Source organism: Megascapheus bottae, chromosome 11, assembly GCF_031878675.1.
Source record: "Megascapheus bottae isolate mThoBot1 chromosome 11, mThoBot2.hap1, whole genome shotgun sequence".
Lineage (NCBI taxonomy): Eukaryota > Metazoa > Chordata > Mammalia > Rodentia > Geomyidae > Megascapheus > Megascapheus bottae.
This window is the reverse complement of record NC_143519.1, coordinates 44364515-44379003: the sequence shown is the minus strand read 5'-3', so window position 1 is coordinate 44379003 and position 14489 is coordinate 44364515. Positions and strand designations below refer to the sequence as shown.

Below are 14489 nucleotides of genomic sequence, written 5' to 3'. Positions count from 1 at the left end.
TTTAGATTGGGAAATAGAAGCAGCACAGAGATGCTGAATAACTTGCCCTGGGTCGCACTGGTATTATGCAGGAACCAGTATTTGAACTCAAGCAATGTGACTTCAGATTCTATTCTGCTCTGTGGGCATAGACTCCACATGTCCTCAATTGTGTTTCATAGCACAAGGAGGATTTCATTTGACTACAAAAAAAAGTTAAAATCATCTATCTGCTGAGAATGAACATTTAAAATACAAGGATAAACTAAGAGAGAAGGAGAAAGTCACTTTAACAGGTTCACAGCAATTTGAAGAATTCTGCGGATAGATAGCTGTGATAGTGATATAGCACAGTGAATGTATTCAGGCTGCTGAATCATGTACTTAAAAAATGGTTAAGATGCTGGGCGCGGTGGCTCACACCTATAATCAGATCTCAGAAGCCTGAGATCTGAGGATCACAGTTCAAAGCCAGCCCAGGCACTAAAGTCCATGAGACTCTTATCTCCAATTAACCACTAGAAAACCAGAAGTGGCACTGTGGCTTAGGGAGTAGAGTGTTAGCCACGAGCTGAAGAGCTCAGGGAAAGCAGCCAGTCCCAGAGTTCAAGCCCCATGACTGACCAAAACAGAAAAAAAAAAGTTTAAGATGATAATTTTTTGCTATGTATATTTTATCACAATACCCCTTTCTCTCCCTAAAATCCACAATGAATGGAGAAAAATAAATTTAAAAAAAAGAACAAAAAAAAAGCAAGACTGAGGCTGAAATAACACAGAACTTTACCACTCCAACCAATGATTTGAGCAGCCAATAACTTTAGAGACCAGACACCTCAAAACTATTGTCATCAGGCCTAGGGGCTAAGAAATAGCCAAACTTTTTTTTTTTTTTTTTTTGGCCAGTCCTGGGGCTTGAACTCAGAGCCTGAGTGCTGTCTTTGGGCTTTCCTCAAGGTTAGCGCTCTACCAGTTTTTTTCTATATATGTGGCACCGAGGAATCGAACCCTGGTCTTCGTGCATGCTAGGCAAGCACTCTACCACTAGGCCAAACTCCCAGCTCTAGCCAAACATTTTAACATCAAATTTTAAATAGATGAGAAATTCCTTGATGGTAATGATTAACATAAAATAAGGTTGAGAAGGGGGAAAAAATCTTTGTAGTCTCTCTTAATAAAAATTGAAACACAGATAATTATATTCCTGAATGGTCTGATTTTCTAAACACAGGTGCCACCTAATTTCTAAGTAGCCCTATTAGCTTTGTTTCCTTTATTGAAAATGGGAAGAATTCAGAATTGCCCCCAAAAATGAGGTTGTGTTTATTATCTGATTATATTGTATATAACTCTGCCCTAACAGTATGTTTCATGATTACTGTATGATTTTGCTTACTGAGTACCTGGAACAGTACCTGGTTCACAGCAGACACTCCAAAAAGTTTTGCTTAATGAATATGATCTGTTAATTCTACTAGAATGTTGTTCTATTTCCAACGTTAACACCATCAAATATTATGGTTTTATGACCTCTCAGCTCTTTGCTTCTCCTTCTCTTTCAGCAACTTACTTCTACTCCAACTTTATGCTCTTAATCAATACAACTATTTTTAATCATTCAACATATATTTGTTATATATCCAGCTACACCCACATATACATTATGAGGAAATGAATGACTCCCTTTTCCTCTAGTTCTTTAATACTTCTTCATCCAAATTGAATTTCTTAAGTTTTCTTTCTCTTCTCCCAGGAGAAGAGATCAGATTGGCTGTAAAATCTTTGAAAAATATACTGACCTCACTACTGGGAGTTGACATAAGGCAAAGTGAGTAACAAGCACAGCTCAAAGAGATAATCTGAAAGTTATCCTCAGGATGACTTTCTCCACATTGTGAGGTCTACAATCTCTTCACTGTTAGATGCCCTCTCATTCCCATAACAACCCATATTCCATAACCCCAACAAAGAAAAAAAGTGAAGAAAGACTTAGGAGAACTTTTGTCATGGCCTTTCAGGAGTCTAAGTCAGGTACTTTCAAAACTTTTCTCTTTTTTTTCTTTTTTGGTGTCATTAACTTCATCATTAAATTACCAAGTGTTAAGTTTCTTGCAATGCCATATTCTTTTTATTTTTTAAATTTGTACTTATTTTTTGCCAGTCCTGGGGCTTGAACTAGGGCCTGAGCACTTATCAGGCTAGTGCTCTACCACTTGAGCCACAGCAATACTTGTGGCTTTTTCTATGTATGTGGTACCCTGGAATTGAGCCCCAGTCTTCATGAATGCTATAGGCAAGCACTCTACCTCTAGGCCACACTCATGGCCTTCTTTTTATTTTTATTTAGCTATTAAATTTTTTAAATTAATGTACAGAGGAGTTAGTTACATAAGTCAGGTGTTACGTAAGTCAAGCTGTGATATTCTTAAGGAAGTTAGTATTTTTGACAGTTCCTTGAATTCAAGGCCTTGCTCACCATTCTAGTTCACTGCTGGTGTCTGAGCTACACTTCCAGTCTGGATTTTGTTGGTTAACTGGAGATGGAGTTTTACGGTCTTCTCAGACCAAAATGGATTCTAACCAAAATTCTCCAAATCTCAGCCTCATGAGTAGCTAGGATTACAGGTGTGAACCACCACTTGTATAGCTGTCACACATTTCTGTCTCTAAGCTTTATGTCCATCATCTTTCATAACCTCTGTTTTTCATTTAAGTGGTAATAAAACTTATAATGCTTAAAATAAGAAAGGGCAGCTGGGCACTAGTGGCACAGGCCTATAATCCTAGCTACTTAGCAGGCCAAGATCTGAGACTGTGGTTTGAAGCTACCCAGAACAGACAAGTCCTCCAGAGCCTTAGCTCCAACTAACAAGTAAATTCAGAATGTAAGGTATGGCTCAAGTGGCAGAATGCCTGATGCAACTGAAAATGCAAAGTGAAGAATATAGACCTGAGTGCAAGTCTTAGTATGGGGGAGGTGGGGGGGAGAGCCAAAAACCAATAATGACCATGGAGCTTAACTATAAGAGTATGACCCCCAGTTTACAGACTACAAAGTATGTTCTCTAAATAATCTGCAATAATTGAGTAAATATACAGCTAGAATATAACAAATGAGACTGCTGGTTAGTAGAAAAGGTAACGTTACTTAGAAATTGTTCTAAAAATATTCCAGTAATATAAAAAAGGAGGTTTGGGGCCAGGAGTTTGGCCTAGTGGTTAAAGTGCTTGCCTAGCATGCATGAAGACCTGGGTTCGATTCCTCGGTACCACATACATAGAAAAAAGCCGGAAGTGGTGCTGAGGCTCAAGTGGTAGAGCTCTAGCCTTGAGAAAGTCCAAGGACAGTGCTCAGGCCCTGAGCTCAAGCACAGGACTGGCAAAAAAAAAAAAAAAGTAAAAAAAAAAATAAAAATAAAAAAGGAGGTTTATGTGGTAAAATAACACTAACAATCTGTTGATAATTTTTGAAGCTGGGTCATGGGTAAAGGGTTTTGTATAATTTTGAAAACTTCTATCATAAAGTAAAAAAGAAGTACTGTATAATCATCTATATATTTTAGTAATGTTGGGAAGGATGTTGCTGTCACACATTTATTTGGAATGAAATTAATATAAACTAGATTGGAATGGATATTAATGTATATATCCAGGGCTTTTAAAACTTCAAATCCATTTTTAAAAATTTATCCTAAGGAAAATAAGAAAAAGTAATAAGTTAGGTACAAATATTCAGTGAACCTTTGAAATTACAAAAACATTGGAAAGAGCCAAAATAGTCACAAAATATAAATTAATAAACAGAAGTATACTAATACAATTATTGAAATAGGTTTAGTGGTACAGGGTAATGATGTTAAGTAAAAATGCTTAATGTTTATAATCTTAGAATCAGAAAAAAAGGCTACTGGAAAGTACGGTAAAATATTTACAAAGAGAGTATTTGGGTTATTTGCATTAGTGAACAATTATTATTGAGTAATGTAGTTTCCCCTGCTTTTTTCTATACCTTTTGGGCTTGCCATATCAGCTGGATTGCCATTTCCTGAGCAGCTAAGTTTAAAGGTGGGAGACAGCCATCAGTGGCCAGTCTTTAAATTCTTTAAATAATTATGAGAATTTTTGTCTTTGGATTTATCCTATGAGCTTGAAAATTATAAATTTCCTACCTGATCTTAAATTAAGATCAATAATACTAAGCGCACAAGTTTCACATTAGCCTTTTAGTAAGATTACTATTAAACTTTGTTAACTTAGTTCACAACTAATTCTAGGGCACTTATTACTTAAGTGCCATAAGAATGCAAAAATTTAAAAAAAGTAGCTATTATCCTCAAGGACCCTAAATTTCCTGTGCTAATATAAAAAAACACCCCCAAACAAAAACTAAAACAAAAATCTCACCTTCCCCCGCCAAAGAAAAACATATACACAATTATATAATTCACTAGTATATATTACAAATGAGTTGTATAAATAAGTTATAATCTAGAGTCTCAAGAATATACACATTTTAAAAAGCACAAATGAAATAATGTTTTTTTTTTCTTTTTTTATTGTTGGGGTAATGTATAGAGGGATCAGGTAGTAGGTTCATTACTTCTCGAGCATTGGTACACCTCATGTTTTTGTCCCCCTTTCCCTCCTCCACCCCCTGCCAATCATCTTGTTTGCCCCCCTTCCCTTCCCAATTTCAAATAAACAAATAAACGTATAATACAATACACCAGGTAACAAAGTCAGATACAGTAACCACATGAGAACAGAAATAACTGCACATAGTACATTGAGAACAACAATCACAAAGATAAACCTCTTGGGACAATATAAGTTTTAATAACATCAGATAAAGGAAAATACCAAGTGAACACAGAAAAACGGATATATGACTGAAAGTAGCAAGAGAACAGGGACAAAGGAAAATCAGGACAGAACTATGTAAAGCCTTAAATGTGAAGAAATCTACACTTTTACAGGATAAGACAACTACAGGCTGTTTATAGACAAAGGAGTGAAAGAAATCAAATAAGTGCTATGAATAAGTTATTTTAGTTACTTTCAGTTTAAAGTTTGACCTGGATGGATAACTGATTAATTTATAAATATTTGTCAAGTACCTACTATATGGACAGATACTGTATTTGGCACTGAGGATAAAAAATGACTAGAATCCTATATAATCTATCAGAGTTAACTCTCTGTCTTCATGCACTACTATACTATTACTGTCTTGACAACTCCAATATAGTCAAGCCACATTGGCTTTCCTGATGTTTCCATACAGAAACATGCCCTCAATTTTGGACATTTGCAGTGGCAGTTTCTATTCCTAGAATCCCTTTTACCCCAGACAAATACATGGTTAACCTGTCCTTTAAGGCTTAGTTCAAATATGACCTCTCCAAAGGGGCTTGTTTTTACTATCTTATTTTAATTCTAGCCAGCTCTGCCCTGCCCCCATGTTATTCACGATCTGGTATGTTAATTAGCCACTGGTTATACTTTTTGTTTGCGTGTCTTCACAAGAACATTACTTTTAGAGAGGTTAAGTCTTTGTATCTTTTATTCACAGATAGATCCTAAACATTCAGGAGTATCCCAAATTTATTTGTGGAATAATGTTGAGTGCTAAACACAGAACTGTAAAAAGTCACAATTTTCCTAAAAGAACTAATTAGTAAACTGTGGTAAGTTGAGAGATGTATAAAATGCCAGGAGAGAATAAAAACAGCACCAAGAAAGGCTCAGGGAAACCTTACAGAATTCATGACTGTATAAAGTAAAAAGAAATGATTAAAAAAAAGAAAAGATATAAGATGACAGAACATCAGAATTCCAAATTGTTGAAATAATTTGCCTTAATCATTTTATGTCACTAACACTTTGTATAGAACATGGTATACTGTACTACTTAATAAATGTTTAAGTGAAATATGCTAGAGAAAGGTCTTTAAGTGAACAAAGTTCTAAAATGGAGTAACAGAGAAAAATGAAAAAATAGACATTAAAATTAAGGAATTAAGTGAGGAAAATCAAGGATAAATCACACCAGTGGTGTCTAATTTTTAGAGGTCAGAAGGAATGAGGCTAGAAAAAATGCAATCTGGTATACAACAAGGAGCAGTTTCAGTAGGGGAATGAGCTAAATGCAGACTTTAATAAATTAAGATACCAGTGTGTTAAGCAAAAGTAGAGATAGTGAGCAGAAGCTATACTTGTAAAAAGATTACTAGGTGCTTTCTTATCCCCTCAAGTGCTATCTTCTCATCTTACCATGAGAGACTGACAGAGTCAAGGAAGCTGATTTGCACAGCGGCTGACACAGATCCAGTTTTTCTGACTGCAAATCTTTGCTGACTTTCACTTTTCCTACAGAAAATATCCTTTACCCCCTCGTTCATACACTGATGCACTTCAAAGAACAAGCAAAGAATCTATTACCTCCCTGGCATAAATGGAATAAAAAAGAGATGGCCTCAAGAAAATTTAGGTATAAATTCAGTACTAGGTAGGGGAGTGCAGGACTATACACAAACTCAGTAGTGGAAGATACTGAAAACCTGCAGATTTAGTTTAATTCAGCTTGCCTGTGTATGTAATCCAACTATATCTCATTCTCTCTCTCTCTTTCTCTTTCTCTGTGATGGTTCTGTGGTTCTCTACCACTTGAACCATGTCTCTGGTCTGGCATTTTGCTGGTCACCTGAGGATGGAGGCTTGAGGATTTTTCTACCTAAGCTGGCATATCAAATCATAATTCTCCTAATTCAGCCTGCTGAGTAGTTAAGATTACAAGTTCTCAGCAGCTATATTATTCTTTATATTCTACACTCTATATTCTATTCTTTAAGGGATAGCTTGTCAACACATGAGAAGAGTAAAGGGGATGCAAAGGTATTGATCACCCTGGCCCTTCTGGTTGTGGGTCCATTCCTCTTCTATTACATGTATTGTGAGTTTGAGCCAGCTTTGGGCCACAAAACAAAAACAAGTTATCTTCTATTTACCCCAATATGCCATACAATTATTGTCAGTATCTGAGAGATAGTGTATGAATAAGAATGGAAGCATTGGGCCGGGAGTTTGGCCTAGTGGTTAAAGTGCTTGCCTAGCATGCATGAAGACCTGGGTTCGATTCCTCGGTACCACATACATAGAAAAAAGCCAGAAGTGGTGCTGAGGCTCAAGTGGTAGAGCTCTAGCCTTGAGAAAGTCCAAGGATAGTGCTCAGGTCCTGAGCTCAAGCCCAGGACTGGCAAAAAAAAAAAAAAAAAAAAAAAAAAAAAAGAATGGAAGCATTGTCCTGGCTTCCTTTTAGGCCAAAGGATCAATTTTAAAAAGTTAAATTGCACCTTAGCAACCTAAGATATTATTTACATTAGACACATAACTTAATCACAGAACTTTAGAACACACTCTCTTTTTGTAATCAGTGCTAAAAGCCAGAACCGAATGACAAGTGGCGCAAATACAATTTTTCTTCCTTTTCAAATATGCTAAAATACTTATGGAAGATCATACACTGAGTAAAGTTCAGCACTTAAATGAACTTTTTAAATCAGAATTAAAATTAAAGAACAATATTATCACTATTTTGTGTCCATACATATGTACATATATTTAAACATATATATGTAAAGAATAACACAAGAAACGTACCTGTGGGGCATATCCAGGAGGCACATAGATAGGAGGCACAGAACCATTTGGGGACATCATTGGAACCTGAGCAGGACCTGAATGGATCATAAAAATGATGTATTAAATCTGTGATTGTCTAGCAAGCTGAAGTTAACAACTTGAGCATTGTATCCATGATGAACACTCAGGACTATATTGACTAGACAAATTCCAACAAGGAACTGATGTTTGCCTTGTTAAGAACATTTTCCCTGTAAAGTAGCCAGATAATTAAAATGAGGTTTCTTAAAGCTGCAGGATAATAAGTCACTCAGGGAGCTTTTTAAAATATGAGGTTTAAAGTTCTTATTTAGTATTCATATGATCTGGAATCACATCTCAAGTGACTTACAATTATGCAAGTTACAAACATTGACCCAGGAAAATCAAACTGAACTTTGCATATAAAAATCAATAGAAATGGGCTTGGGAGTTTGGCCTAGTGGTAGAGTGCTTGCCTAGCATGCACAAAGACTCAGGTTCAATTCCTCAGTACTACATACATAGAAAAAAAAAAGCCGGAAGTGGTGCTGAGGCTCAAGTGGTAGAGCTCTAGCCTTGAGAAAGTCCAAGAACAGTGCTCAGATCCTGAGCTCAAGCCCAGGACTGGCAAAAATAAATAAATAAATAAATAAATAAATAAATAAATAAATAAATAAATGCAAAAGACAAAAGTTTCAAAAGATAAGGGACAGGTAGAGCAAGAAACATTGAGATACTTGTAATGGGCTTTGTTAGGATTAACAGACTCCTGAGTAATGTTTTAAGTCATGTCCCTGGATGCTTAAAAAACAAGGTTAGAGTACATTAAAACACACACACACACACACACCTTCTTACATTGGAAAGTTCTAAAAACTATACTTCAGCTTCTCTTATCCATCCTCTATTTCCTTTCCTGTTTATAATGTCATGCTTTCCAAATATATCTTGTTTACCTTCTCTTTTCATCTTTCTAGAAATAAAAATAAGCACTTGCAAAAGGTGTTTTATTCTTTCTAGGAACTAAAATCTTACTTGCTTTATGTAACTTTTTTAGAAAAGTATCTTACTTGAAATCTTTTCTTCCTGTAACTGTAGACTATCCCCTCACCCACGTTTTTAATCACTGAGAAAAGCTTTTCAAGGAAATTACTATTTCTAAGTAAATAAAGGGCCAGAGTCAGATATAGAATGTAATGGGGGAAAGATCTCTTTTTATACAGAATTTGATATGCAAATGAGTATTACCACTGGCAACTTTACACATATATTTCAGAAAAAACAATAAAGAGCATGGAGGATACAGGAAAGCCAGTTTCCAGCCATACTAGGGAAGAGGGAGGGATGGGGGCTGGGCAAGTCAGTAGTGATGGGGGAGGGGAAGAGAGAAGGGAGAAGTAAGCTGGGAAAGAGAATACAAAATATGTAAAAAAAAAAAGGGGGGGGGAGTGAAAGAGGGGAAATACTAAACATTGGCAATGAAAGAGAGGAAAGAGGAGAGGGAGAAGGAAAAAGAGGAGAAAAGGGGAGAGGCAAAGAGAAGAAAGAGGAGAAAGGAGAGGGATAGGGAGGAGGCAAAAAAAAGGAGGAGGAAAGAGGAGGCTAGGAGAGGAGGGCAGGACAAGTGGGGAAGAAAGGGAAGGAAGTGGGGAGATAAGAAAGTAGAAGGGCTGGAGAAGGGAAAAAAAGACTGAATCAGGTAAGAGAAAGTAAGGAGGGAGAAGGAGAGCGAATGTAAACTAAGTCACCCTGTATAATATCTGGCTATAAAAATAACTTTTCAACAAAATACAATTCCCATCCAAAACAATTCCATTAAATACATATAATTGTTTAGAACATTACCTTAATTATGTAATGTTAATACTAACAGGTCTTTTATGGACTTTTTCTTTTCATAATAACTTTGTTTGGTTAATATTACCATTATCACATCCCATTTTCCAGACATGGAAGCTGAGGCACAGAGAAGTTAAGCTTGTCCTAGAGGTAGAACTAGTAAGGATACATTTCTCCTACATAAACAATAAAATATTATATATTATTTGCAATGGTGATTTGATGCTTAAGAATATATTCCAATCTCTTTATGAGAAATTAAGGATGGCTTTGTTTCTATTTCCTTGAAAAACTAAGTAATGCAAGAATAGAATTTTCTTATATAAGAAGGGTATCAATGTGCAAGAATACACCCACTACCTGACAAATGTAACTGTAGCTCCTCTATACCCTGACAATAAAAGAATAGAATTCTCCCAAGTTTAAGCATAATATTATGTTTTGTTAATAAATAACACCTGTGATCTGCTTTATATCTCTGTAAAGAAAGGCTTCATTCAACACACACACACACACTGCTGGTACTGTGGCTTAAACTGGGGCCTTAGATTTTTCATTCACAGCTGGCATTCTAGGTCCTCTAGCACTTAAGCCACATTTCCAGCCCAGAGTATACCTTTTAACTTCTACATTCTAAGCCCAAGATAAACTAAATTAAGACCAACAGAGTCCTGTTAGCTAATGTACCTAAATGAAGTAAGTTAACCTAAGTTTAGTAAACTAACCTTGTAAATCCTAACAGCTGGCTTAGGTATTATTTATAAAATGAGAACTTACTGAAAAAATTATAGGATTAATAAAGAAAATATTTGTTAATCTTTTCACCTATGTACAAAAGGGTTGTGGGCCCCTTCATATGTTGTCAAGTTTACTGCTATGTCAAGTCTTGTTTTTGTATTTATTTAGACATCATAGTAATTAGCTGTTGTTGATTACATTCATTATTATTGTGAAACTACATACTATTTTTGGATTGCCCTCCTTTTACTAAATGTATGACTATCACACCATGTAGTTACTATATTAGATTTTTTGCTTTTTTTTTTTTGTGACAGGGTCTCTGTTTAGCCCAGGCTGGCCTCTGAACTCCAACCTTCGCACCAGGCACCCCCACAACTTGACTTTTAATTCACTCTGCTAAAAGTTTATTTAGTAACACAAAATTTGACTTTAACTTACTTTCACTTCATTCTACCTAAAATTTCTAAAGAGCTAGAAATGGTACACGGTTAGAATAATATTTACAATAGATAAATCCAACATTGAGCATATAAACCCTGTAATGCATAAATCAGCAAGTACAAGTACTGAGGTTCAGGAATACCATGTTTATAATATCGTTTCTGTTATTTGTGTTTATACAAGCAAATGTTTGATTACCTCAATTGTTTCAACAATACTTTTTAAAAGATTACAAACTGGCTTAAATTTTTATTCAGTAAGGGAAAGTCTCAAGGAAGCTGTATCTATTAAGTTTATACTATTAAATGTACACCTGGCAGAAGAAGAGAGGCACCTTAACAATTGTGGACACACCTAACAACTCCTCCACAGTCTAACCTTTGAGCAATTCACTATTTTAATGGTGTATTTCCTATTTTAAAAACCCACAGAAAAGAAAAATAATTATGCCTTATATTTGAGACATTCCCCACCCCAGTTCTTACAGAGTGCCGTCAGTGACAGTACTTGAAACGTTTCATGTAGTTTAAATTGTTCTTTACACATCCATATTTAATTTTTTAAATGAAAATTACCCCTTGTCCAATCGTTTAAATTCAGAATGCAACGGGGCTGCTGACGTGATACACGTTCTGTTTAGAAGCAAGCTTTCACAATGGCTTCCAAGTAATCTGATGCCAATTTTCAGATCGTCTTAAAAAGAATACCGAATAAAGTAAAGCCTTTAGAATAGGATATTCTGTGTCACATAAAATCAGTCTAATTCTACAAAGAGTCTTTTTATAACTACACAGCAACAATTAAAATATTTTTACAGTTATATTTGGCATCTATTAAACACACGCGGCATGGGTTTAAATACAATGCGCTCTAAAAGGTTTTGAAATAAAAGCAAATGTTCAAAAACAGCAAAGCTTACCACTCATTTTGTTTTTACAGTAGCAGCGGCGAGCAAGAAAAATCCAACAAGGAAACAGCGTAGTACACGTTAACAGCTTTAATTGGAGGACAGTTTCGCTTTTGCAAAGAGGAAGAGCCTTGGGCCGAGTCACGTGACCGCCGCCACGTGACCCACAGTGAGCTGGGGAAAGCCAAGCCCAAAGGCTCCTGCTTCGTGTCAGACTCAGAAAACACTACATGATTTCTGCTGCTGCTGCTGCTGCTGTTCAGAACGTGACCGTCTCTCAGACATTTTTTTATGAGCCAATTTAAAGGCTCATCTATCTATCTATCTATCTATCTATCTATCTATCTATCTATCTATCTATCTATCTATCTATTCACTTCTGGCAGTAATAACACCAGTGATGCACTTACTGTATTCTAATTTATTCACAAATTCTTAGGCTAATTTTCACTTTGAAAGTATTGAATAAACATATTAATTTAAATGATTTGGTCTGAAATGCGAATGCTTATTCCTTTGTCCATGCTCAAACCTTACAAATTTCCACAATTCACAACGAATTGTACATGGAATATGACTTGACATATGTTCCTCAAGGTTTTGTTTCATGTGGGTTCTGCTGTGTGTGTGTGTGTGAGAGAGAGAGAGAGAGAGAGAGAGAGAGAGAGAGAGAGAGAGAGAGAGAGAGAGAGAGAGAGAGAGAGAGAGAGGAGAGAGAGAGAGAAAGAGAGAGGGGGGGGTCCTGTGTAACCCACACTGGACTTCATCTTGCTTTGTCTGGTAAAGAGCTAATTATTACAGGTGTGGGTTGCTGTGCTTGACTAACACTATTACTTTTATTGCGGCTTTGTTATTTTTTTTCTGACTTAAAAACAAAGTGAACATTAAAATGCTAGTGGATGACATTCTCAAATATCCAAGCAATGGGAAAAGATAGGCTCAGAATTGTGTTCAGTTGTTTATCCAAAATAAGTAAGAGTAGGAAGGAGACAAAAATTCAGTAGAGAGAAGAACTTTGAGAAAGCTGTTCATTACTTTCTGGTACCGCTTAAGTGCAGAGAAAATTTATTAGCAGCTAACACAAATAGGCTCACGCCTATAATCATAGCTATTCAGGAGGTTGAGATCTGAGGATTGTGGTTCAAAGCCAGCCTGAGCACTAAAGTCCATAAGACTCTTATCTCCAAGTGACCACCAGAAAACTAGAAGTGGTGCTGTGGTTCAAGGGGTAAAGGGATAGCCTTGAGCTGAAGAGCTCAGGGTCAACACCCAGGCCCAGAGTTCAAGTCCCACAACCGACAAAAAAAATTTTTTTGCCAGTCTTGGGGCTTGAGCTCGGGGCCTGAGCACTGCCTTTGGGCTTTCTCAAGGCTAGAGCTTTACCGGTTGAGCCACGGCACTATTTCTAGCTTTTTTCTACGTATATGGTACCAAGGAATCCAACCTGGGCCTTCGTGTATGCTAGGCAAGCACTCTACCACTAGGTGAAACTCCATTCCCAACAATAAATTTTTTTTTTCTAAACAGAAGACAATTATTATCCCATCATTATGTCTTACAACTTCATCAAAATTACAAAGAATATTTATGGTCAATACTAAGTGCATTTATCTTATTTTCCCAATTCTGAATCAAATTTGAGTCATAATGCTAAAATAAAGTGATTTCTTTTCTTTTTTTTTTTTTTTTGGCAAGTTCCGGGCCTTTAAGTCGGGGCCTGGACACTGTCCTTGGGCTTTCTCAAGGCTAGTACTCTACCACTTGTGCCACAGCACCACTTCTGGCTTTTTCTGTGTATGTAGTACCGAGGAATTGAACCCAGGGCTTCGTGCATGCTAGGCGAGCACTCTACCAATAGGCCACACTTCTGGCCCAAAAGTGGTTTGGCTTTTTGTTTGTTTGTTTGTTTGTTTGCCAGTCTTGGGCTTGAGCTCAGAGACTGAGCTCTGTCCTTGGAATTTCTGAAGGCTAGAGCTCTACCTCTTTAGCCTCGGCACCACTTCCGGCTTTTTCCTAAGTATGTGGTACCGAGGAGTTGAACCCGGGTCTTTGTGCATGCTAGGCAGGCACTCTACCACTAGGCCAAACTCCTGGCCCAGTGGTTTTTTTTTTTTAAATTAAATTGTATTTTATTTTCCAGCTGATATATAGAGGGGTTACAGTTACATTAGTCAGATGGGTACATTGTTTCTTGAATATTGAGCCCCCTTCCCATGTTTTTCTCCCACTTTTCTTCCCTCTTCCTCCACTCCCAATCATCTTATCTTTCCTCCTGCCTTCCCTATTTCAAGTAAACAAATTGGATATATTGGAAGGGAATATGTGATCACCATACACTTTAATTTGGGGGGCCGTGTTAGGTGCTCTATCATTTTACCCACATGCCTAATCAACTATATATCTTAAAAAATAATACAATGCAGACCATGTGCCAAATATCAGTTGAATGTTCTGCCATGTTAACTTAGTCTTCACAGTTAAAACAGACATTATTTATAGGCAGGGACACTGAAGCAGAGATCAGTTAAATAACATGGCAAGGGCACAAAGTGAGGCAAAGGCAGGTCATCTAATGATAAAGCACAATTTTAGAAGTATAGGCATGTTCAAAGATGAAAAGACTGGCAAGGGACAACCTGGAACAATGGATCTGAATAAACTGATGCCAATTAATCCTGGGAAGCTAAGAATTTTCTCTTTCTTTTTCCTTTCCCCTTCTCCTTCCCCTTCCCTGTCCCCTTCTACTTCCCCTTCCCATCCCTCCTTCCCTCCTTCCTCCTTTATTGCCAGTCCTAGGCCTTGAACTCAGGGCCTGGACACTGTCCTTGGACACATGTTGCTCAAGGCTAGCACTCTGCCACTTGAGCAACAGGGCTACTTCCGTCTTTTTCTGTGTATGGGGTATCAAGGAATCAAACCC

General features: G+C 36.8%; 1 protein-coding gene across 7 annotated transcripts in view; it reads right to left on the bottom strand.

Annotated features, from left to right (window-relative positions):
* Fndc3a (fibronectin type III domain containing 3A) overlaps window positions 1-14489 on the bottom strand; it is a 100274-nt gene that overhangs the window by 44732 nt on the left and 41053 nt on the right. For 4 of the 7 annotated variants that reach the window (XM_090342150.1, XM_090342149.1, XM_090342151.1 and 1 more), the window contains one exon: window positions 7639-7715. The exons of 2 other annotated variants lie outside the window; for them this stretch is intronic. In XM_090342150.1, the coding sequence (XP_090198276.1) occupies window positions 7639-7715 (77 nt within the window). Of the gene's footprint in view, window positions 1-7638; window positions 7716-11581; window positions 11675-14489 lie in introns of those variants that run through there. One more of the 7 variants, XM_090342153.1, reaches the window with a different exon arrangement.